Below are 27,426 nucleotides of genomic sequence, written 5' to 3'. Positions count from 1 at the left end.
ACCCTCTCCAGAGTATTTACATAATATTATTTACATTCATTCTATAAGGTGGATAGAGAAGAACAGAAAGATGGGAAAGAGTGGAACAATTGCAATAATTAAGAAATCGTTTTGATTGACAAATATATGTTTGAACAATTTTAAATATGTTTTGATTTATGTAAACAGTCAGTAATGAAAACATTACCACAACATGCATGTTACTTCAAACCAATTAGGAAGAATCGACAAGTGGTTTTGTTCAAAACACCCAATTCGGATATCACAGATTATCAACAACGGAATGGACAGTTTGAAGGTGAGGTGAAATTGGGTTTTACGTCGTACTTGAGAATATTTCGCTCATATGACGACGTGCATGCGTGTGTATGTGTATGTGCGGCTGCTTGTACTAGCCCAGACTTAAGCTGGTTTTATAGTGCTAGCCCACTGAGATACCATGCCGCAGTGAAGCATGAATACCCCACTCAGACACAGTATACTGACTCCGAGCCGACCAGTCCTTGTTGTACCCATTAATGCTGAGCGACAGGCAGGGACCAACAAGTACCATATTTTAACGTCTTTTTGGTATGACGCGGTCGGGGATCGAACCCACGACCTTCCGCTCTCCGGGCGGACGCTCTAACCACTACACCACGGAGGCGGTCAGGACAGTTTGAAGGAGTTAAACCCGATAGGCAAAACCTTCTTGAATAAGACATAATGAATATACCCCCAATACCATTTATGTTTGAAGTTTGAAGAATAAAATTATTTCTTTAAAACTTTCTAGACTAGATCGATTAAAATATCTCTATATACAAGTAAATTATATGTTTATCAACTACACTTTCATGTATACCAGTAATAATTACTGAACGAGGTAAAGTTTTTTAATAAAAGGTAATATGAAGTTTATTTTGTAAGAAACATTGCGATATCTTAGCTTTTTGTGAATAAAGTCAAGTTTTGCAAAATTGTGAAAACATAGATTTCGATTGCCGCCCGATATTCAAACCTAAAACTGGATTTTACATATTGCGTTAATTGTTTACATATTAGGTTAAAAATTGTTTTTACATTTTGCGTTAGGTGTTTTACTTTTTGCGTTAAAGACATTTTTTACATTTTGCGTTAATATTTTACATATTGCGTTATGTTTTACGTTTTGCGTTAAGCTATTACATATTGCGTTAGTTTTTACATATTGAATATGCGTCTGTGAAGGCGTTCAGATAATGACGATATTGCACAGTTTTATTCATGAGATTCCTGTCAACAGTAAGGTCGAATAATAGATTGATTTTATTCAGCAGTGTTGGCCCTGAGGCCTATAGTACAATTACAGTTTGATCTACTTGCACGTGGTGCTAGTAACATATTAAGTTTCTATTGGCATTGAATGCATATTTCCGACAAAAGCTAATGGTATTATTGTCACAACATCTATATTGTTTGATGTTAAAAGATTTGGCAATGTGTTCATACATTACAACTTTGACAGACTTCGCAAATAATTAATAAATGATATTGATAGCATCTTAATGACTTGGCCATACAGTCATGACAATTTACTGTGAGCGATAGGTCTTGTGGGAATTCAAAGATTCATTACGATTGTAGCCGTCTAAGCGTAACTCCTGTGTGTAATATTTGTAAATATTCTATCCACTGAAAACATGCTTCTACTATTAATATTACATGTATTTTCATGGATTCATCATATTTTATCTATAGCTGTGCTATAGTTTCTCATCAAAATGTGTTTCCTGTTGTCGGAATTGAAGTAAGTCCCACACAGAGCTGGGATCATATGCCTTTGCAATATATATGCAAACGTCTGGAACCTTGTGTTCCAATACAAGCGTTCGTAGCGCTACGACATTCGCATGCCTATTATAAACTATAGAGTTGGTCTCAACCATTGACTGGATTACATTCTCATCGTCAGCAGAGAAATATCGACTTCTCTTTTTCCTTGGGGTGCAGGCGACATTTCGCGATTCCATTTTTGGTAATCCGGAAGTAAACAGAAAACGGAATTGTGGGATATATGGAAGCTAACCAGTGACGTTAACCACACTGTTAAACTTTGACGGCGACGTTAGCTAACGGCATGACTAAGCATGTTTTGAACAACGCATATTTAACGTTCGGTTACCTAACGGCCGGTTAAGGATTTAACCGGCCGTTAGGAGTTAACCGGCGGTTAAGATAACCGAGTATTGAACAACCGGGCCCTGGGCGCCCGTTGTACAAAACAACCTTAACGCTACGACAGTCGTCACTCTGTTAAGGTATGGGAGTTACGATCACCTTGGCCCCAAGATCGCTTTGTACAACGGCATCCTGGGCAAACCCTGGGCAAAAAACACCTTAAAGACCAACTGGTCTCGGAAACACTTCTTTGAGTTTTATCTGGTCTCAGAAAATCAGTCACTTTGAATCGACAGAGAAACGTTTTCAAAATCTGACGCATATGTGACAAATATGATGTCCGATGCAATACCCTATTCTGACTTGAAGCCTTTGCATAAATTTGTGATGGTGCCAACAGTGGGGCAGGTAACGCTCACCATTTTTGCAAACACCTGGAATCATTACTTTTTCATTGTAATTCATAAACACGTGCTCATTTGAATAGTGCAATCAGTTTGACTTTTAGCAATTCTTATGAAAGGGAAAAGCTTTTTGTCGCTTTTATCTATTTAGTTGTAGAAATCGTTTAAGTTTATTGGAGTATATTCAGCGCAAGATCTCATTTGACAGAACATTCACGGTCGTGGTGTTTAAGTCACAAACGGTAGATAAGAAGGTGTCCTCCCATTACGCAGACAGGCAGTTCGCAGACACCTTAAAACAACAACATTTACGGTTCAGTGAACAGGTTATCTACTACCTGTTACCTACACATTATAATGGAATATTCCAAATAAAAACACAGGAACAAACTGAAGCTATATTATTTATTTTGAAAGATGGACGAAAAGACAGTAATTTGAATTTTTATTTCTGCAATATAATAACAGTTTATTTTCATAAACATTTTGGTTTAACCTTCTAGTCTAACGGGAGTCGGCATCATCATATTGAAAACATTAGCTTAGCTATTAGAAATTCTGACACTGTTGTTTCATATAAATCAAATAAAGACAAATGTGAACCTAAATATTATTCATATGGAATAAAGAAGTTATATGTTTTGCACACAATATTAAGATATATGACGAATGCACTTAATTACGATATATTTAGAATAAATATTTAAAATAGGACGCATCACGTGAATGTGGCCATGGATGTGAGAATGTTTTTCATTACTTCCTTGAATGTCCATTGTATACTACTCAAAGACATAAACTGTTACAATCTTTAGAAAGTATTGTTAAAATTAGAACACTGATTGGTATTAATCGTATCTTACATGGCAATGCAGGTGTCTCATTTACTGCAAATCAGAATGTTTTCAAATATGTACATATCTATATCTCTCCAACAAAACGTTTTCTCAGTTAACTTCTGTTGTACATATGCTATTATTGGGAGGGGTCTTTTCTATCAATAAACACAATCAAACTTCTCAGTGACAAACCTGTTTTTATGTTCGATAGTAATTGATAGTAAAATCAATTTTCAGAAGAGAAATCATTTATCATTTAATCACAACAAAGTTCTATTTACCCACAATCAGACTTCTCAGTAACGAACCTGTTTCAGGCTCACCCTGCTCTACTCACTAGACAGTGGACTGTTCCATTATACCCATAGGTGTTACCCTAATTAACCTTCTAGTTCAGTGTCTGTAAACTGGGTGTCTGTCAATTGGGAGATAACCGATAAGAAGATTCATTTCAAGGAGATCATAGTTCTGTTTATCTGTGGATGTTTATTCGCGTTTATTCGATAAAATCCATTCAATTATTTTATGCATAATTGAAATTTGGCTCGCTTTAGAACGATGCTACAGCATTTCCAACTGAACTGTGTGCAAACTGACAAACATGTTGGGGGGTTGGGGATAACAGGCTGTTATTGCTGTTGTATCGACCGCACTGGTACATGTAAATTCGATTTAGAAATTAACTGCCAGCTTCACCCGGAACATTGCAGATCATTCTATTGAACCGCGACATGGTTCTTCACGTCAGGATTCGGGTTAAGTACGTCTAATAATCAGCGAGTGAGTATGGTTTTACGCCGCTTTTAGCAATATTCCAGCAATTTCACGGCGTTGGACACCAGAAATGGGCTTCACGCATTGTACCCTTGGGAACAGAACCTGGGCCTTCATCGTGACTGGCAGACGCTTTTAGCACTAGGCTACCCCACCGACCCCTAATTATCAAGTACATAAATAGATAACTACCGGCACGACCGTATCATTGTTACTGCACCGGTGTTGTGAAAGAGATAAATGACTTTACCTCTCAAGAAATCAGTACTTTGACTTCTGTATCAACAGAAACACTTTGTTATCGCAAATGCATGTCCTCAGATCTTGTTTTCTATTTATGTATATTTGGTCATTCAGTGTATGGAGACTTTTAGAGATCAGTGTCCATAACAGTTTCCACGGCAATCAATCACAAGGAAGATCTGCCTACGCGTTATTTATACCAGCTCGAAAACTGGAAATGGCTGAAATTAAAGCAAGACTAAAATACCTGTGGAGGAAGTTCCATGATGCCTCTTCACAAATCCCATACCTCAAGTGGTACCTTTGTTCAAATGGCAGACGTAACTGCGTGACTTCCGAGTCCATTCCCAAACTCGGAGTGACTGACAGCTACGCAAACCTATCATTGTGAAATGCTCATTTGGGGCTAAACAGCGAGCAAGTATGACCCCGATAGTGGATATTTCAGATTAGAAATGGTTGAACTGTATATTGCAGCTTATTGATTACCTGCCCTTACCTGAGAGATGCTGGCACGCAATGGTGTGCGTGTTAATGTCGCTATGGTGACGGACATGTTATAATCGTTAAGTGTGCAATTGACAAGCCTGAGGTGCATGATAAACATGAACAATACATACTATCAAAGATATATGGATCAGAGTGTCTGATATAGAGGAGTCGGGAAGTTATATCACAAATTTAAAAAATGCATGGTACACACATGCTGCACAGAAATATAGTCCAGTATTCGACGTTCATGAGTATCTTTAACCGGGGTCTTCGATTGCCGTCCTGGGTGTCCTCCCATTTGTGAGAAGATTCAGTTAAATATTTAATCCCTACTTAGCTGGAGTTAATCCATTCTATCAGATAGGGGAGTAAGGTGTGATTTCTTTGCTACTTACCTACTCCACTGTCTCACAACTGGGAGTCTCACAACTGGGAGTTCTCACAAATGGGAGTAGACCCCGTCCTGCATTTGAAATGGAGCAGTATATTCGTACTGCATGCGAAATTTGTGCGGCTTGGTCGTCGCGGAAATTACATGAGTGAGTTTAGTTTGAGCAATATTCAGCAATATCACGGCGGGGGACACTAGAAATGGGCTTCACACATTGTGCCCATGTGGGAATCGAACAATTATACATCATGATCTGAATATGTCCAAACTACTATTTTGATGAAAATCGGCCAATCCAAACCAGAGTTATTAAATTAAACTGTCCAGTCCAAAATATTACCATAACTGAGATGATATATTGCACCTTAACAAGGCCCCTGCACGATAGTCGTATGGTAGCTGATGACAACGGGCTTTAAATCAAAGCTAAATCATTCCTGGTTGTGAAAAAATTACATCCCATTCGGTCGCTAGAACTGCACCACATTTTCACCATTTTGGGGGTCTGGCTTCTAGACCATACCCTAGCGACCCGAGATTACATTAGTATTGCACGTGGTTACAATAATACATGAGCTTCACCTTTCCATCTCAGACAGCGTTGAAGTAATCTGCATATCGTCAGAGGATTTACATTGGATCAATTGTCATAGCTGTACTTTAAGAAAAAACACACCTAGGTGTTCTAACCCAGGTTTGACTACTACATACGTATATAAGTAATATATATTTAGATTTTGCTTACGTGAAAATCACGAATTCCTCTGTCGGTGCTGAAGATCAGTGGAACATATTTCAAAGTGCACAATCCAGATTTCAGTTTTATTTTATGTCGCATAGATTAAGGTGGTTTATTGTCATTGTATTTAACGTTTTTAATGTGATATCGCATGTCTTTATTGGCTCTTATAACCTCTCAGAACAAAACTAACCTGATCAGTGTTGTTATATTCGATGTACTTGACACACAATGTACTTTGAAAGGAAACAACTAAAGTATTTAACCGTTAAAATATGGACAGGATTCTCCTTTCCGGAATCAAACTTAACTTATTTCGAACTATAATTTGGTTTAAAGAGAGTATCGAAGAATGAGAAGATATATATCTTAACAAGGATAGAGACAGAAAAGGTAAAACCAAACTGACATATATACTTTCCCCCAAAAGAAACGCATAGGTGTATTTTCCCGAAGTTAACTCTAAAGTGAGAATAACAAATGCAATTCTAGATCATGTGAGTAATCTAGACGCGTGACGAGCGAAGGCCTTAACCACTGGGCTACCCTGCTGCCCCTTAACCAAATACAAACACTTTGGAACAATTGTTATTATTTAACGTATTGAACAGTATCATGAGCTCTCTTTGAGACCTCACGCGTTTCTGCTACAGTAAATGAGTGATAACAAAATGAAAATATCGTAATCACAACCAAAAAGAAACAATATCCCCTAAACACTTCATGTGTCTTTGTAACATTCTTACACTAGGCGCACCCAGTTATTGTGGCATTCCCATCCTTACGAGGTACCCATTTACAGCTGGGTGGACTGGGACACATAGTCACAGTACTTTGTCCAAGTTTACTGCACGTTGCTGTACCCGCAACTGGGTGTTTGCAGGCTATATATCTCATGTGAGCATGTGATACATTACGTAACTTATAACATATAATGTTAACAGTAGTCATTTCGAATGATTTTATATCAACATTTCAATACGTCATTATGTCATAAGACCTTTACATTTGTTGTATGTGTACATTTTTCTGTACATTTCTTGTGAAGCATTGTTTTTCTGTACATTTCTTGTTACAAAATGAAAAGGGGACGGACGGCTAATGTACGGAGATATATTAATGATGAACAAAATCCGTTTAGTTACACAATGAGTGAGTGTAGTTTTACGCCAATATTCAAGCAATATCACGGCGGGGGACACCAGAAATGGGCTTCACACATTGTACCCATGTGGGGAATCAAACCCGGGTCTTCCGCGTAACGAGCAAACGCTTTTACCACTAGGCTACCCCACCGCCCAGTTACACAATGAATATTCGAGGTATTATCGTCTTATCCTTTGAACCGTGTATGTTTTTTTACATAGGCTACATGACATAGTCCATGCAATCCGAGTGTTACCACCACTTAATAATTATTAGGATAAAGTCATTCACCGAGAATCAAGTGAATGAAAATACACAAGTATAGTTATCATACAAATAGAAGCGACAAAACCCTTTCCACATCCATAAGAAATCTCTGCTAAAAGTCAGTTTACAATTGTGACTATATCATGAGTATATGTTTGTTTCGGCAGTATTACAGCTGTATGCTGTTGTTTATGAACAAATCGAGTCTGGACCAGACAATCCAGTGATTGTCGCCATGCGATACGATGGCAGAGCAAATGTTTATAAATCACAGGGATGACAAGAACGGTTTGTGTGTTTGTTGTTTAAAGGGACACTGATCCAGAGCAATTTCCGTGGACTGGTTGTTGTTTTTGCTATTGTTTGTCTCCCGTGAGTACCCGGATGATGTCCAAGATTTCTTGACTGGTTCGTGACCTCTGCTGCGCCACCCGCATGCGCAATTGACAGTATAAGTATAGACTGATCAACAAAATCACAGAAAGCTTGGTGTTTATGAAAGTCCGTTTGTTGTTGGCGAGAATGGTGATGTACGGACCATCTATTTTCGATGATTGGAGTTGGCTTTGATGTAGTCACAGAGATAGCTGATTCGGTGTCGGAATTTCGCAACGAGGTGCGATGTTCTTTGACTCGGGTGTTTCACGGGATGTATATAGCATTGTCCACAATCAACAGTTCATTTTGTAAAATAACGACATTTCAAGGTTTATTGTTTGTTGACGGTGGCTTGTTTTCTTCCGTTGGCATGGAGGAGGCTGAGGCCGGAGGACCTTCAAGAAGGTAGTGTCTATTCCTGCCTGTTATTTGTTTGCAGAGTCCGGCTGATTTGGTGTGATGGTTTACAGTCAAGGGAATGGATATGTCTTGATGGGGGCTGATTCTGGTTTGTGAGATTTTTTAGCTGGGGAGGTGAAGGCGTTGCTTCGATGAGTTTCTGTTGACTATTTCAAGGTGGGTAGTGGTTGCGTTCAAAGACTTTCCTCCAGGTGTTCAATCTTTCCGGTTTGTTGAGCAGATGTTTTTGGCTTTCTGGTCAATGTAGAGATGACGCCGGTCTTGACTTTAGGTGGGTGGCTTTCGAGCTTGTAGTGGAACAGCAGAACAACCAACTACCTTCCTTGATGTCCTTGGTGTCCCGCACCTCCTGCAACCAACTCCAAGACCTCCGTGTACAGAAAACCAACTCATACGGATCAATACATCCACTGCAAACTCCAACCACCCACCTAAAGTCAAGACTGGCGTCATCTCACTACATTGACCAGAAGAGCCCAAAACATCTGCTCAACAAACCTACAGGAAGAAATTGAACACCTGAGGAAAGTCTTTGTGGAACGCAACCACTACCCACCTGAAATAGCTCAGTCAACAGAACCATCGAAGCAACGCTTTCACCTCCTGCCAAAGGTCTAAACCAGAATCAGCCCCCATCAAGATATCCATTCCCTACATTGGTAAACCATCACACCAAATCAGCTCGACTCCTGGAAACAAACAGGCAGGAATAGACACTACCTTTCCTCAGCGTCCTCCAGGCCTCAACAACCTCCCTCCATGCCAACGGAAGAAAACAACCCACCGTCAACAACAACAACCTGAAATGTGTTATTTACAAAATAGACTTATGATTGTGGACAATGCTACATAGGTGAAACATCCTGACCCATCAACACCTGAGTCAAAGAACATCGCACCTCTGTTGCTAATTCCGACACCAAATCAGGCTATCTCTCTGACCTCACATCAAAGCCAACCCCAATCATCAAATAGGAGTGGTCCGACATCACCATTCTCGCCAACAACCAAACGTGGACTTCACTAAACGCAAGCTCACAGAAGCCATTCACATCAAAACGCCACAAGCCTACCATCAACCGTGACCAAGGATACTTCATTCCATCTGCTTATGATCCACCTCCACCAAGCCCAGTCTATTGTATAAACATCGCATCCATTGTATAAACATCTCATTGTAACTACATCTCATTAAATCTGTTTTACTCGAAAATATTTCCATCTTATTTTTTATGATAACAAATGAAATTGTTTTGAAGTTTAACCATCTGCCAATGGTAAAACATGTTAAGACTGAAAAATAACCAAGTCAATGTACGTACATGATATATATATTTTGTCTTATAATCCTAATTAGTTTATTATCATATTTTTATGCATTTTGAAACTTAATAAAAAGCATACGATCTGCTTATACTTATTGTGAATTTATAATATGACTGTAATATCTAGACATTTTATAGATTGCCAACGTGAATCATATTTCACACACGTCCTAAGTGCGACCTGGTGCATGTTGTCCGTCTAATTACACTTCAGGGCGAAAAAAAATGATTCTGTTGAATGCTACCACAAATGAATAAAAGCAAAATACAAATATTAAAATTAAAACAGACTAAAGTTATAGCAACAATGTCAGGCTATTACCTTGTTTGAGGAATGTATCCATCTATATCCACATCCGCACCCAGTAATATTCCAGCCATATGGCGGCGGTCTGTACAAGACCGAGTCTGGGCCAGACAATACAATGATCAACATCATGAGTTTCGATCTCCGCATCAGGTATACGATGACATGTGTCAACCAAGTCAGTAAGCCTGACCACCCGATATCGTTAGTCTGAATGCAATGTCACATCTTAATACAGGTGTTAATTACAAAGTGTGTATTAAAGGTCACATGCAACCAAAAAATCAAACATAATTAAAACACAATTATCACTTATTCATGACATATAATATACATTGCTGGTTATGAAAAAGCGATCGCAAATCAAAAGTGCAATATTGTGTACCTGGGTTTACTTCCTAAGAAACGAAGCAGCCGGGATACCGAACCCAGTCAGAGCGGGTGGGTGTGACTCAAGCGTAACGGCTGGTTCATTTGCAGATGGCCTCACGGCTCATTGTGTGTGTATATAAAGAGATGTTGGGTTTTGTAAATACATGCTCATTTTTTGTGAATAACATTTTGCAATCAACAGACATCATAACATGTCACGTATACAAGTATCACACCTGCCTGTCTGTGTAATTACAAAATGCGATAGAGACCGAACTCGGGCCATAAATCAATGCATTTTGTTTATGGTGTATAGCCTGATTGGTGTTAAGTTCAAATTGTATGTGGTCAGTGATAGCAGCTGTGTATTGAATATTGTCATTAGCAGACAGGCAGGCAGACACACAGGTGTCAATAAAACAAGACATTGAGTCTTGTCTGTGACAACGACATATCTATATCACAGTTAGAAATTCTGTCAACGCTAAATAATGACATTGCTTTTAAGTATCGAACTGAGAAAGTGACTCGTAAGAAGAACGTGTGGTGAAATAGACAAATGAAACTATATAAACAGTTAATTTACTGTCATAACATATAAAAAGCTCGCGCCTGTGAGATATCAACAAAACATTAGAAAAATAGCTCACACCAAAGCCTTCACCGAGTATTCACCGGACAACCCGCTTCCAAGCTGCGCGAACCTATTTCACTGCGCACGTGCTATGAGCGCAGCCCAGCTGTTGAACCCAGTTTTCCCCAGAAAAGTCGGGGGAAAATTAGTGAATCGTTTGAACTCCGATTTCGCGCGGTTTTTTTCATCGCGTTATTTTTCAACTTTATAAGTTGAATTTGCATTTTTTGATGATTTGTTTCGGTAAGTCCATACCGAAAGGTATCAGAATCTGCAAAATTGTGTTTTACGTTGCATGTGACCTTTAAGAATAGAATAGATTTCACATTAATTCATCCTGAACTGACTTGACCCGTGAAATCAACTCATTAAGTTACATAATTCTTCATTAAGGTCCTCTGTGGAGGTTATTTGGCCATTTGTTAACTTGACCCGCGCAAGTAATTCCGGAAGTTACATAGGTCTTCATTAAGGTCCTTTGTGGAGTGATGAGGCAAAACTGACCATACGTACACGAAGACAAATATCTCAATACTAGATAATCATGCTACTGGCTGAAAATCAAAGTTACTGAAACATCTTCAATACATGGATAAGCGTGCCCACCCATATGAGACAAACTATATAGCAAAACAATGTATGGCAAAAGTATGCGATTAAACTGCTCGTGAATAGAAGTTGCGGACAATAGAGCTCCGAAAGTAACCCTTCTGCAGTCAAGATGTCGAGGTTTGCCGAAGTGTGCCGACTGTCAAACAGCGACGAGAGGAGTTCCGGTTGCTGGAACGCGAGTTGTTTTACGACCCGTGACACGTATAATTTGAGGGCAATGGGGTGAATCAATTATTGGTTAATGTGTTTGCCTATAATGCCCGAAGACCCGGGTTCGATTCCCCAATTGGGTAGAGCGTGCGACGCCCATTTCTGGCGTCTCCTGCCCTGGTATTTGCTGGAATATTGCTAAAGGCGTCGTAAATCCACATTCCTGTAAACTATGAACTTTCTACACGTCCTTCTCGAATGTCTCACACAATGGTGTCACCGAACGTGGTGGACATTCATTTACCGCTGCCCTCGTTTAGTTCTCACGTTTTCTTTGTTTGAGGCAATATTCTGTCTCATATTTCGTTGAATGCTAGGCAGATAAAAAGGAAATGCAGTGCGTCCTTAGTATAATTTCCGCAATTACACGTAGGACTGTAAGATATGTTATATTTGGGATTACACTTTCTTAGTAAAGTACAGATTCTAGTGCTTTTGTTGGGTTGAGTCCCAACCGGGATTCGAACCCACACCCTCAGTCAGGCACCTAATCGCCAGCTTGCGCCACATACTTCTGGGACTAAAGGCTGCCCAAAATGGGATACCAAGTTATTAACCATTTTACAATACATATACAACTTTTGAAGATAATTTGTATCTTCTTTTCTATCCATGTGGCTTTTGTTTCGGAGTATAGTTTGTCGTGGTTTGAGAGATGGGCGGAGTCACCAGATAGTTCTAAGTGTATCTAAATTATCTTTTTCAAGCATCAGTGTTTGTTCTTTTGTAAAATTATCTAAAATATGACAAGAGTAATCAAAGGTCGGTAAATGATACATTGTCTCGAGTGTTTCCTGTTGAGGCGAAAATTGTTACTTCTTAGATAATCTATTGTTGGACTAATCTCTCTGATTATACCTGATTATAGCAGGGATACTCTACAACAGGGATAGGTCACTCGCTTGCTTTCTTTACCATTTGTACTAATTAGCGTGTGCCTCGTCATGCTCCAACGCACACAGTGACTTGGTTCGTTCCCAGCGCAACTTCGGCTGCGTTTAACTGACTGACTGACTGACTGACTGAGTTTGGTTTTACGCCGCTTTTAGCAATATTCCAGCAACATCACGGCGGGGGGACACCAGAAATGGGCTTCACACATTGTACCCATGTGGGGATTCGAACCCGGGTCTTCGGCGTGACGAGCCAACGCTTTAACCACTAGGCTACCCCACCGCCCCTCCTGCGTTTAACAGTACTTCAGCCAGTGTATTGTATCAGTCGGAATTTTACAATGAATGAATGAATGAATGAATTAAGAGCAAGAATTATATGTGAATGAATGAAAGAAATAAAGAAAAAGAAAGAAATACATATGTGAATAAATTAAATAATAAATGATACACCACGGCCAGCCCTCCCCAAACATGTTAAAGAACGCAAAACTATCGATAGAACACGTGTAAAGATCAGCTGTCCTTTTAAAAAATCTACTTTGATATATTTTTTTTTACGTAAGTAACTAATTCAGATATCTTATTGCATGTGTGGAATGGCATGGGCATTGACAGAATGTTAACTGACACTGTCACAGACCCCTCAAGAACAGAAAGTGTAGAACTATCACAAAGCGTTGTAAACACCTTTCCACTTTTGTCAAATACTAAGATCAACAAGTAAGAAAGAAGTTTTAGAACTATGAGACTCAAGCATCACAAGCATCAATGGCGTATCAGAACAGATCGGCGATATTTCACACACCTCAAATACACCCTAACAATGTTTTTAAAATTATAAAACTATCACTATTACCTGCAAACACCTTTCACCTGATGGTATATTCCCCTTATAAAAATTAAAGGTGTATGTGAGATCTTTTAGAACAATAACTAGAAACAGTCAAACAACGCCCTGTAGTATTTCAATAGCAGATCGGCGATATGTCATATTTTTCACACACCCTATCAGGTTTTTTTTAGTTATAAAACTATCACTATTACTTGCAAACACCTTTCAACTAAAGGTATATTTCCCTCCTAAAAATTAAACGAATATGTGAAAGAAGTTTTTAGCGATAGAATTTAGTCTTTCTTCGCTGTGTACTGAGAATTGAAGCCAGTGAGCTACAACATGCCGACTTGAAACTTTACTACAAATCTACTGTACTAATACTGACACTAATAACAATTATTTGACTTAAAATGAAGTGACAGAATAGGTAACTTGTCTTCTACATGTAGGTTTTTAGTTGTCACAACACTCAGCGTATGTAATCAGCTGTTGAAAATAAACCGGGCTCAATCTTAAAAACTACGCTGACGCCAAATTGTCTACACTGGTCACGTGACGAGCCGAGGCATACGCTAAGGGGCTTTCGGAGGAGTGACCACTCCCCCTTATATAGTCTCCCTGATTACAGTTATTGTACTCTGTTGCGCAATAGGACGAAACCCAGTCAGCAGGAAACGAGACTATTGTGTAATCAATGTTTGATTTGAACTGGGGAAAACCAACTGCAAAATTTAAGCTGATAAATTGCACGAGTATCATGCATCAAATTGCTGAAAAGCATGTGCAAATATCGCGCATGTAAACAGCTGCGTTTTGGTGTAAAGTTTTGTTAAGAATTCGCTAATTTTCACTGAGTTTCGTCATTTATTGAACTAATGACAATAATCTTTTGAACGTTACGAATTCGTTTTACAATAATAAGTTCATGGGTAAACAGCACCTTCAAACAGTATGGAATATTTTGCAAAATCTAGTTTAGACCTGTTGACTGAAGTAAGTGGCTACATTTACTCTAGTGAGTTTAAACGTTTGATGGGTAGCATATAAGTGACGTTACAATCTATTCCTCAAGATAGATCCCAGTTAATGGAGTGCAGGTGTCCCCGATGCTCACCTTTAAGCTCAGCTTGCATCCTATTCAAAACAATTGTGCGAATGTAATTACACAATGATATTCTGTTTTCAATGACTGTGAAATGTCCACTGCTGGCTCTGGGATACATAAACAGAATGTATTAAGTACAACTAACCGTTACGTCATGCATTTCAAGTTCCGAAAGGGCGGTGGGGTAGCCTAGTGGTTAATGCGGCCGATCGTAACGTCGAAGACCCGGGTTCGATTCCCCACGTGGGTACAATGTGTGAAAGCCCATGTCTGGTATCCCCCGCCGTGATATTGCTGGACTATTGCGAAAAGTTGCGTAAACCATACTCACTCGTGTTCCGAAAATATATAAATAATAATTAAGAATATATATAACGCGCCTTTCCAGGCTTTATATCATGTCCATAGCGCACAAAGGATGCTGAAACCGCACAATCGGATTATTATTACCCCGGTAAAAAAGCTGCCTGTCCGGTGCTTGAAGGGTCATAGACACCTGACTTATCCCACCGGGTACCCATTTTATGCTGGATGAAAAGAGGCAATTTTGAACAAACTCATTGTCTAAAGTGAGACCACATGTATCACATGTGTTTCGTTGTGGGGCAGGACTGAAGTCCCACCGGGTACCCATTTTATGCTGGATGAAAAGTGGCAATTTTGAACAAACTCATTGTCTAAAGTGAGACCACATGTATCACATGTGTTTCGTTGTGGGGCAGGACTGAAGTCCTAGAAACTCTCAGGTGTCAAGGTGTCAAACACGGTCACCTATCCAAGGACTCGCCGCGACCATTGTTGCTTAATTTCAACTGATGTGTGACCTAAGCTATGCACAGAACCACACACTGACATCTATGTCAAATGAATGTTTGCGTACTGATGCCATCGACACGGGGGTACCTGGCAGTGTGTCATTTGGTAATTCATAACGGTGAGTTCAAAATATATCGTGACCTAACCATGTCATTATCACAGCTATTTATGAATAACATGATATCACCTCTGCTTTTACAACAGGATCGGACACTTCCTCTCCCTAGAATGTGTCTTCTTGGTAAGTACTCCATCAAAAGGGTTTTATCCTTGACCGATAATTCAAACGCGTTGTGTGATCTTTGAATCGTAAACTGGTTTGAAAACGTCAAGACTGAAAACGTTTTAGACTAAGTGTATTAATTTACTATCAAAGCACATTAATACAACATTCAGATAAACAGTTTAGTACATTTGTGTCTAAATAATGTTTTCGGCTTGGTAATTTTATTTTTTAAAAATAAAATACGAACTGAAATGTGATTGATCACTTAAAATCTATAACACAACGAACGACATTTCACGACTTAAGGGGGAGGTGAGGTAGTCCAGTGGTTAAAGCGTTCGCTCGTCACGCCGAAGACCCGGGTTCGATTCCCCACATGGGTACAATGTGTGAAGCCCATTTCTGGTGTCCCCCGCCGTGATATTGCTGGAATATTGCTAAAAGTGGCGTAAAACCAAACTCACACAATCACTCACGACTTATGCTTCATTTCATTACGGTGAAAGCGTTCCCAAGACCCTGGCCTATTGATATTAGGATTGTTACAGCAGTAGATCTGCTTGGAAGGTACGTACCTCTAATTGACGTTCGAAAGGGACGGGGTAACTTAGAAATGACGCAATTAGCTATAGTCCACAGTTTTCATGAATATGTTTATGTTTTAAACCTCTTGCTACTTTAGGATGTTGAGAGGGGGCGGTGAGGTAGCCTAGTGGTTAAATCGAGGTTAAAAAAAAATATAAAATAAAAAAGTCGTTCGCTCGACACACCGAAGACCCGGGTTCGATTCCCACATGGGTACAATGTGTAAAGTCCATTTAATTCTGGTGTCCCCAATGTGATATTGCTGGAATATTGCTAAAAGCGGCGTAAAACCAAACTCAGTCAGTCAGTTATATATGGCATAACGCGTAAAGATATGACCGTTAACAATTCAGTGTGACAAGTTATAGCGGAACAAGTCGGACCTAGATGGGTTGGGTGAGCGCGCGTTTAAAAAACACCAGCAGGTGGTAACCTAGCAACAGACAAAACCTGTTATTGATTTCCGAACATTCCAAAACATTTTAGACAAAGTTTGATAATGTAAACACAATTCAAAACGGCTTTTGATTCTACTCACGCACCGCAATACTTAGCGCGATATATGCATTATTTATCGAGGGTTGCGCATGCTTCATAATGCCGGCAACGATTTGTGAATATTTTGTATCATGTCATTGTTCAACTTACCACTCCCAGTATGAGCTGCAAATGAGCCAATCTAGTTCATTCAATCGTGTCACTACTTAAGGATGTATCGGTAGACCAAACTGTGCAAGTTCATCAAAACGTATCCGTACATCGAACTGTGCAGGGGCGGTGGGGTAGCCTAGTAGTTAAAGCGTTGGCTCGTCACGCCGAAGATCCGGGTTCGATTCCCCACATGGGTACAATTAGACTAAGGCTTAGTCTCTGAATATATATAATTTTTGATAGTAACAAACAAGCCCATTTATATTGAAAAGGAGCCCTAGGGAGACCAGAGATTCAGAGACTAAGAACATCTGCATTGGGGCTACATGTGCTGGGGTCATTACCAATTAGGAAGTCACATCATACAACCATCAGATAAAGCTATAAGTGAAAGGCATATTTATTGGCCCTCCTGTTAAGCCCTGTCCTATCTCCATGCTGTCATCACCTCATGTGGGCCGGTCAAGTGCCCCTACTGCCTAACATTTTACTGTTGGGAAACTTGCAGCCCACAATGTCACTTGGACACTAGATGACCAAGGTGCAAGATCTGTGTGGAACACCAACAAAATTATTTATGAATTTGAACTTATCTCCAAATTCAAAAGTTTCCATTTGTATAATATGCGAAGAGGATATAGATAACCACCTTTTTTTAAACAAACTATTCAATGGAAGTGGAAAGGCCACCGTTTGTCTTACGCTTGAAGATGTTTTGGGAATTTCTAGATACTAGATCATCCTCACTAGATTTCACCTTGCATGCGTCACATCACGAAGGTAAACAGATTTAATTCCGAGATGCTGTGCCTTTGAATTTGGTTCTTCACGAGAAGGCAACTAACGGGATCGGGTGGTCAGGCTTGCTGACTTGGTTGACACATGTCATCGTATCCCAATTGCGTAGATGCTCATGCTGTTGACTACTGGATTGTCTGGTCCAGACTCGACTTATTTACAGACCGCCGCCATATATGGTATATTACTGAATGCGGTGTAAACCCAAACTCACTAACTCTTCATGAGTGCTAGGTCCCTGCTATATGTTTTACTGTTGAGCAATTAGATAAAAAAGAGAGACACTCAAAACACACCAGAGTTTCACACAATAATCTTATATCAGGAATAAGAAAAATAACCCTTGTTTTAATTACAATTAAATCCTTAACCGCATTTACAATTGGGCTGCTATGTGTGGACCCAAGTCAGACAATGAAACAATACTTTTTACAACATAACATTCAGGAGGAACCTTTCCCCAAGATTTTGCTTGATTTGTCTCTTAAAGACCAGAAACTGTGCACAAGGCCTCCACTATAGCTTCATGTCACCCAATGTGCTTGTTAATTAAGAGTTGACAGATGAAAATGTGAGGCAAGATTCCAGACCACTGGTGAGGATGTTGGTCCGGCCAGCCATGGTAGTTAGATATGTTTACTTTGTAACCCGACCCCCAAAGTGAGTTAGTTTTCTTGCAGATGTTAACAGACCCTGAACCTGGGGAAATCTAGACTTGCTTCATTTAGGGCTTTAGCACTGCAGAGAGAGCTTGGCAGTAGGGAAAATAATGTGGTTCAGGGACTGTGAGACAGACTAGGTACAATGTGTGAAGCCCATTTCTGGTGTCCCCGCCCTGATATTTCTGGAATATTGCTAAAAGTGGCGTAAAACCAAACTCACACAATCACTCACGACTTATGCTTCATTTCATTACGGTGAAAGCGTTCCCAAGACCCTGGCCTATTGATATTAGGATTGTTACAGCAGTAGATCTGCTTGGAAGGTACGTACCTCTAATTGACGTTCGAAAGGGACGGGGTAACTTAGAAATGACGCAATTAGCTATAGTCCACAGTTTTCATGAATATGTTTATGTTTTAAACCTCTTGCTACTTTAGGATGTTGAGAGGGGGCGGTGAGGTAGCCTAGTGGTTAAATCGAGGTTAAAAAAAAATATAAAATAAAAAAATCGTTCGCTCGACACACCGAAGACCCGGGTTCGATTCCCACATGGGTACAATGTGTAAAGTCCATTTAATTCTGGTGTCCCCCAACGTGATATTGCTGGAATATTGCTAAAAGCGGCGTAAAACCAAACTCAGTCAGTCAGTTATATATGGCATAACGTGTAAAGATATGACCGTTAACAATTCAGTGTGACAAGTTATAGCGGAGCAAGTCGGACCTAGATGGGTTGGGTGAGCGCGCGTTTAAAAAACACCAGCAGGTGGTAACCTAGCAACAGACAAAACCTGTTATTGATTTCCGAACATTCCAAAACATTTTAGACAAAGTTTGATAATGTAAACACAATTCAAAACGGCTTTTGATTCTACTCACGCACCGCAATACTTAGCGCGATATATGCATTATTTATCGAGGGTTGCGCATGCTTCATAATGCCGGCAACGATTTGTGAATATTTTGTATCATGTCATTGTTCAACTTACCACTCCCAGTATGAGCTGCAAATGAGCCAATCTAGTTCATTCAATCGTGTCACTACTTAAGGATGTATCGGTAGACCAAACTGTGCAAGTTCATCAAAACGTATCCGTACATCGAACTGTGCAGGGGCGGTGGGGTAGCCTAGTAGTTAAAGCGTTGGCTCGTCACGCCGAAGATCCGGGTTCGATTCCCCACATGAGTAAAGTGTGAAACCCATTCTGGAATCCCCTGCTGTGATATTGCTGGAATATTGCTAAAAACGGCGTAATACCATACTCTCACTCCTGTGCAAGTTCATCAAAATGAATCGGTACACACAACTGTGCAAGTTCATCAATATGTATCAGTACATCCAACTGTGCAAGTTCATCAAAATGTATCAGTACATCCAACTGTGCCTGTGCATCAGTGTATCAGTACATCCAACTGTGCAAGTTCATCAATATGTATCAGTACATCCAACTGTGCAAGTTCATCCAACTGTATCAGTACATCCAACTGTGAAAGTTCATCAAAAGGTATCAGTACATCCAACTGTGCAAGTTCATCAAACTGTATCAGTACATCCAACTGTGCAAGTTCATCAAAAGGTATCAGTACACCCAACTGTGCCTGTACATCACAGTGTATCAGTACATCCAAATGAGCCTGCGCAGTACATTGACATCCGTACACCAAATTGTGTAAGTAGATCTACATTGCAACAGGCAAGTACAGCCAATTGTCCAGTATATCAATATATCAGTACATCCACATGAACCAGTACATCAACATGTGTCAAGCAGTATAATACGTCAATCTACACCCATGTCCATTTCATCTGTGAGTCTAGTAAGTCCGCTACTATCAACACCATAACCTGGTTTAATCCTGGGTCAACCCACGGCACATCCTGCTGGCCAGCTGCCATTTAACGATACAATAATCTCTGTTTGATCCGTTTCCAGGAGTGTATTACATCCCCACCCAACCAACATCCTGGGCTAAAGGTACAATTAATATGCACGCGGAAGACATGCATAGTTAATGGCTTCAATTCTGATGCAGTCTGCAACAGATGTATTCCGAGTCACGCATGTTGATTCAATACAGAACAGTGTAAGTGAACCATAGTTTATAAAAAGATAATCGTTGATTTGGCTGAACACGCCTCGGATATGCCGAACTGAGTATGAGGGTCCTTTGGGCTTCGTGGGATCCGTGTTTGGCCGAAACATACATGGGTGCATGTTGTGTACAGCCGCAGCCGGCAATCTCAGCCAGTGTGGACAAACAAGTGACTGATGGTAGGAGTAACGATTCCCTGCTTTAGGTCACAATGACACTGTCGACGTCTGGGGCTAGGGAAATGTAATTTTAAAGGGTTAAAGTCGCCTTCAAGATGTGTGTACGTGCGTGCGTACGTGCATGCGAGTATAGCTGCTTGTCCCGGTCCGTGGTTTAAGGCCCACTGAGCTACCATCACTAACCCCCATCCATTAAAAAAGCACCCCCAACCCCCTAAACAAAATAATAAAATACATAAATAAATAAAATCAAATCGTACAATCAGCAAGTACCTGTTGGTCAGCAATGGTATCGACGACGACGATACTGCTGGGTGAAGTGTTATGACTTAGATTACCTGCCCACTCTGTATGATACCGTTGTGTGCGTGGTGCATGTGACTTGATAACCGTGAGTGATAAACATCGTCAAGGCACAACACGAAGATACGTGTCCCACATAATGTCAGTCAGGTCATCATCGTTATCAATGTGACCCTTGACTGACTGACTGAGTTTGGTTTTACGCCGCTTTTAGCAATATTCCAGCAACATCACGGCGGGGGACACCAGAAATGGGCTTCACACATTGTGCCCATGTGGGGATTCGAACCCGGGTCTTCGGCGTGACGAGCCAACGCTTTAACCATTAGGCTACCCCACCGCCCCTTGTGACCCTTGAGGATATGGATAGAGGAACGTGGACGGTTTGTATGTAATATTTACAGTTTCTAATGAGTGAGTGAGTGAGTTTAGATTCACGCCGCTTTTAGCAAAATTCATCTGGTAGGTATGTATTCTCCTGCTTGAATTTAGCTTGATCTGAGTGTTGCTTATCCATCCCATAGTGTGTCTGGAGTATTTTGTGACACTATTGTTGTGTAGACATATGTCAAGCTCGTCAAAATATGACGCTAAGCAGAGTGTCTCCATGAGAACTGCCTACCGCCTCAGATTGTTAGCAGTTCATCTGCCTTTAAAAAAGGAGGCAGGACAGGCAAAGAAGAGCCGACAGACAGCGAGAAGAGCGCGGACAGACCAGAAGAAAGGCGGAGTTACAACTACTACCATTGCAATGATTGCATATAGTGCAGCCAACTGTTAAAAATAATTCGACAGTAAGAGTTAGCCAATGTCCGAAATAACGTTGCCATGACGACTTCCTCAAGTTTATTATTCCTTTTGGATTCACATTATACAAAAAAACCCATTATGACAAGGTAACTATATTCTTGTTGCAGTGATTTCTACAACTGAAACTGACGCAACTATAGTGAGTGAGTGAGTTTCGTTTTTAGCAATGTTCCAGCAACCTCACTTCGGGGGACACCAGAAATGGGCTTCACACATTGTATCCATGTGGGGAATCGAACCATAGTCTTCGGCGTGGCGAGCGAACGCTTTAACCACTGGGCTACCCAACCGCCCCGACGCAACCAGAACATGTTTTCTTTCTGTGACATCACTCGAATCTGGTGCATGAGTTAAATAAGAGAGCCCCAGTTTCTCGTGATTTCTTCCTTAAGAAAAATCGAGTACAAATGTTGACAAGATGTCCAACCATCCCGTTGTAACAGGCCAGCGTATACCCCTGTCCCAGACTATACCGGGGTTAAACTGGGCTAGCCCAGACTATACCCCAGGTATAATCTGGGCTAGCCTAGTTTATACCCCGGGGTATATTCTGACTAGGCAATGGTATAACCACACACACACATACATTTTATTGTACTTCTCACACACATAACACACACACACCAGCATGCCCCAACAGAAAAGAAGTCCGATACATTTTAAGGATACTACTATAATTTGGAGTTTCGTTTTTCTTTCTTGATAATGCCTGACTTGTGAACAATGAAATCTAATGTTCTCAGCCAATAACCGAACAAGACTCTACATAAAAGTTGGGTTTACATTTGAAGTCTCTCTGAATCACAATTAATTTGAGTTGGTTATAACTGTAGTTCGTAATACTATAATACTGAGTAAGTGGTCGGGACCAACAATTCAGCTGGTTCGTGTTTGTTAGAAACGTAGTTTATTGTATGCAACAATGACTTTCAAAGTTTTAACGTCTTATTAAATCACACTTCAATAACCACACATAACACGTGTGTCCTCACTGACATAATGCGTTTTCAACGTGATGAGATGTCAAAATCTACATCTGTCAGCAGCCGGAATAAATGACGTACAGTATGTACAGTCAGGCCCGTGAAGATCCGGGTTACAACAGGTCTTCAGTAACCCATGCTTGTCCTAAATATGCCTAGGAAAAGAGTCCTCCGGAAAAAGTCCTATATTGAAAAAAATTTTTGACAAAAGAATAAAAAGTATTTTTTAGTTTTTCATAGCGTTTATTGACTTTCACATATATTGTATTTTTATGCAACAAATGTAACATAGATCCTGTATACGTACAGAGGTTTTCATCTTTATTCCTACTACAGAATATTAATGGCTACTGACTCGTATCATTCTCATGTTTACTGCCAGGCCACGCCATACAGCATAGGTCTGGAATGTCTATTGAATCATTACAAAAATAAAAGATCAATTTATCTATTTAATAACCCATATGTGTGAGTTATCAATGTTTTACTAAAATATTTGACATCAAAGTTCATGAATAAATAGGTTTTTATTACAATAGGACTTTTTTCCGGTATTTTTTTACCTAGGACTTTCCTTCCTACAATCGTCGTAAGAGGCGACCAACGGGATCGGGTGGCCAGGCTTGCTGACATCGTATACATGTCATCGTATCCCAATTGCGTGGATCGATGCTGATGCTGTTGATCATTGGATTGTCTGGTCCAGACTCGACTATTTACAGACCGCCGCCATGTAGCTGGAATATTGCCGAGTGCGGCTTTAAACAAACAACATAACAAACAAACAAACAGTCAGGCTTGGACAGACGCAAACTCAACTAGTGTTTAAACAGTTATCAGTTTAAGTGTTAATGGATAACAGTGTGTTCATTCTGAGGAACGTCATATCTGTGATGGTTATATTGATGTCATATTGCGAATTATTTATATAATGTCACACAACAGATAGTCTAAACATATCACGTTAATTAATGTACATACCAACAATATTACCACCATGCCTTTTTATTCATAATCTTACCTCAGCTGTTTCTGTCTCCCTCTATTTTTCAAGTAAATCCAGGAATGAATCAGCTCTTATAGTACCTCTCAGATTTTCACTTTTATTTATATTGTTAAGAGAACATGCACTGCCAATCAATATTGAAACTGTAACGCATATGACAAATTGCCAATTCGCCGGGCACCTTCCCAACTGTTAAGACCTAATTGGAACAGTCTAAATCAAGCTTATCGTCAACGACGTCACTTGTTTAGTATCCTTCGGTGATCGGCTTATTTGGTTGTATAACGTGGAAGAAGTAAGTAATTTGACGGTCTTTAGCAATGGATTATTTGTTCGTTTTCTTCAGTGAGTGAGTGAGTTGGATTTTACGCCGCTATTAGCAATTTTCCAGCAACATCACAGCGGGGGACACGATAGATGGGCTTCACACATTGTAGGGAATCGAACCCTGGTGTTCGGCGTGACGAGCGAACGCTTTAACCACTAGGCTATCCCGCCGCTCCTCTTTTGCTTCAGGCAGAAATGAGGTGGTTGTTTTAGTTGGTCACGGTTGAATGTAAAGCTTGTACTGTGTTTTCGTATCTGGGTCTTCATCAATCTCTAGTTTAGAGTAATCCCAGTTCTGTTGGTAGTTACTCCAGCTTGCAGGGGAAAAGGTTAATGGTCACAAGCTATGAATATTTCAGTCACATTAGATGATGGTGTACGGTGAAGTGAGGTGAGGTCAGGTGAAATGGGGTTCAACGTCGCACTTAAGATTATTTCGCTCATATGACGACGTGCATGTGTGAATGTGTGGCTGCTTGTAATAGCTCACACTTAAGCTGGTTTATAGCGCTAGCTCACAGGTTTTTTTCTAGGTTTACGTAAATATGCACCAAATAATGCTGTTAGTGGTGACATGGGTTAGTGCCCACCCTTTGTTCATAATTGGCGAGGTGTATCTAGATTATTTATAAGTAATTTAGATCCATTCCGTATAACAAGTAGAGTTTTTGTTTGGAGTAATGTATCTGCTGTTTTAAAGAAACGGAATTGGAATTTTAGAATGCACGATAAATTTTCTGATCTTGGTCTCCAACATTTAACATACATGTTAATTATCATATTCCCTTTGTTGTTTCGGAAGTGACACGTAAATTATTTGATCGCTTTATTTCTTCATGGGAAAATTCTATTTCAAATGTAAACGGTACAACGAGCAATGGAGTTAATAAGCTAAGAACTTATGCTACCTTTAAAGATGAATATCATCCTGAATTTTATTTAGCCACATGCCTCGCTCTTATAGACGTGCTTTAGCACTTTTTAGATGTGGTGTTGAAACTGGACGCTATAATTGTACTCCTCTAAAGGAAAGAAACTGTTTTTACTGTATAGTGAGTGAGTGAGTTTTGTTTAAAGGCCGCTTTTAGCAATATTCCAGCAACATCAGGGCGGAGGACACCGGAAAAGGGCTTCACACATTGTATCCATGTGGGAATCGAACCCGGGCATTCGGCGTGACGAGAGAACGCTTTAGCCATTCGGCTTCCCCACCGCCCCTTTTTACTGATTTTTTTTAATTGAAGATGAATGTCATGTTTTACTGCACTGTCCACTTTATTCTTTTTGAAAGAGATGTCCTTTTCAGTACATGTGAGCAGCTTACTGTTAGCTCTATGTCATTTAGTGACCTTGATAAGATTAGATTTTTACTGTCCAATACACAAGTGTCTTTTAATACAACCCAAACCTGCTTTCTTCTCTTACGGCGGCGACATGCCCTTTTATACTCTTAACTCGGTACTGTAAATATGTATTATATATCCTATATTCGTTTAGTTTTGTATTTTATATGTTATATACGAATGAATGAATGAATGTCTTTATTTCCTCCAGATAGGTCCGAAGATCCTCCAAACATCATGGTTATGTAGTTATATAATTGAGTAACAGACATGATCGATATTAAGAATCTACGTATTGGTGGTGAGGTGAGGTGAAATAGGTTTTAACGTCAAATAAGTGGAGAAAGATTGTAGCAAATAAAATAATTAACCACGAGGAAGAAGTATGGAAATATAAACTATCATGCAGAGCTGTCCTGATTCGATATTCTAAAATCCAAACAGTACTTTCACCTCATGTGACTATTATATGGCATGGCATTGTTATATCCAGAACTGAGAGGAGAATTGCAGTATGTAATAAGGATTTGACCGGGAAGCAAAATATCAAAGAATGTAAAAAATGCAATATCTTTGCTAATGATTACTATCACCATGTTATCCTAAACTATGGATTTCTACTTTCAGAGAGAGGTACATTCTTTTCAACTCTAAAAGATGATCTTGATGTTGAAATGTATGTCAAATGAAAGATGATGGAAGAGCATGACATGCTGGCATTGTTTCTTGGGGCCAATAACAATGATATTGATGAAATAACGTGGAATTTTACTATTATAGAATTGTCAAAGTATTTGTATAAACTAAATGATATCCCCAATCACTTGCGGTAATAATGTTACCAATACCTGACTGTAAATAACCTGTATATATTTGGGGAATGATAAGCAAGGTTAGTAGTCGATAGTGGTCAGAGTGGTGTATTCATGCATGGTATCTCAGTGAGCTAGCACTATAAAACCAGCTTAAGTCTGGGCTAGTACAAGCAGCCGCACAAACACACGCATGCACGTCGTCATATGAGGGAAATATTCTTAAGTACCACCTTACACCTCACCTTATGTAAAAATCAGATGCAGTTAAACCCCATTATATCGAACTTTGATGAGTCTCTAATGAGTCGAGCCCTCAATACTATCTAAACATAAAGTTTTACATCCACGAAAAAATTGGCTTGCATGCTATTGTATAGCTCGGTGTTAAAGATCAAACATAAACAAATGATACTAACAGACACATGGAACAATAAAATGACTTTACAGTCTGGAATAGATTTGTTCTCATCAACATATTCCATTGAGTAAACGACAAAACAGCGACGAAGATTGTACATATGGATCACTGAAAATCTGTGGCGACACCAAGTGTTTGCGAAAATGATACCTCGTTCTGTTAAATGGGTAGAACGTGTCACTCACTTAATTTGTAAGAGAAAGTGGGCGTTACCACACATCAGTACCCACAGAGTTACCTCCCTTTGTGTTACTCTGTACTGAGTAGAAGACGGTAAGACAACCATCAAATATGTTCATTTATAGATCGTTACAGAGATGTAAGTGACACACCACTGCAAATATCTGCAATCCATTTCTGCGTTTCTGTCGCAAAATTGCTTGTCTTCATCTTTCCTGTTCAATTAGCATTTCATATTTGTGCAGAGATGTAACCATCTTACCTTGTGGCCATTGTGCAGGTAAAATGCATCGGATCCTGTGACAGTGTCCGAGCGCCCCATCAGACATTGTTTGGGTACTGTCACCATGATGTAAAGGTTGACCGACCATTTCTGACCTCTCCACTTCAGTAGACCGACCTGGTGATATATAGGGGCACCGGCTGTCAAGTACGTTGGCTTTATCGGGGACATAATTACAGGACTGTAGAACTAAAATTCATTGTTCATTTTGTAAAGGCCTATTGTTAGGGTCATGCATATGTCAATCAACGCTCTAATCTGAGTATAATCTTAACGTGGCACGACTGCGAGTCGAATTACGCTTGCTGATAATGTGCACCTCTGAAATTGAAAATGGGCCAAATGTTTGGACTGGTAAGGCGAAAATTATATTTACATTTATTTATATATATTCGTATAGCCCCTATATTCAACTCAG

At 39.8% G+C, this 27,426-nt stretch overlaps 1 protein-coding gene across 2 annotated transcripts in view; it reads right to left on the bottom strand.

The window, feature by feature from the left end:
• The window catches only part of LOC124264523 (beta-1,3-galactosyltransferase 5-like), a 48,778-nt gene extending 21,689 nt beyond the window's left edge, over nucleotides 1-27,089 (bottom strand). Inside the window, exon 1 of one of the 2 annotated variants that reach the window (XM_046699261.1) lies at nucleotides 26,988-27,089. In XM_046699261.1, coding sequence (XP_046555217.1) covers nucleotides 26,988-27,054 — 67 coding nt within the window. In that variant the 5' untranslated portion in view covers nucleotides 27,055-27,089. Of the gene's footprint in view, nucleotides 1-4,646; nucleotides 4,764-26,987 lie in introns of those variants that run through there. The other variant, XM_046699262.1, reaches the window with a different exon arrangement.
• Nucleotides 27,090-27,426: the final 337 nt, after the last annotated feature.

Source organism: Haliotis rubra, unplaced genomic scaffold (genome assembly GCF_003918875.1).
Source record: "Haliotis rubra isolate DU_JTF1 unplaced genomic scaffold, ASM391887v1 Scf93, whole genome shotgun sequence".
NCBI lineage: Eukaryota > Metazoa > Mollusca > Gastropoda > Lepetellida > Haliotidae > Haliotis > Haliotis rubra.
Note: the sequence above shows the minus strand (reverse complement) of the source record. Positions and strands in the feature narration are given on the sequence as shown.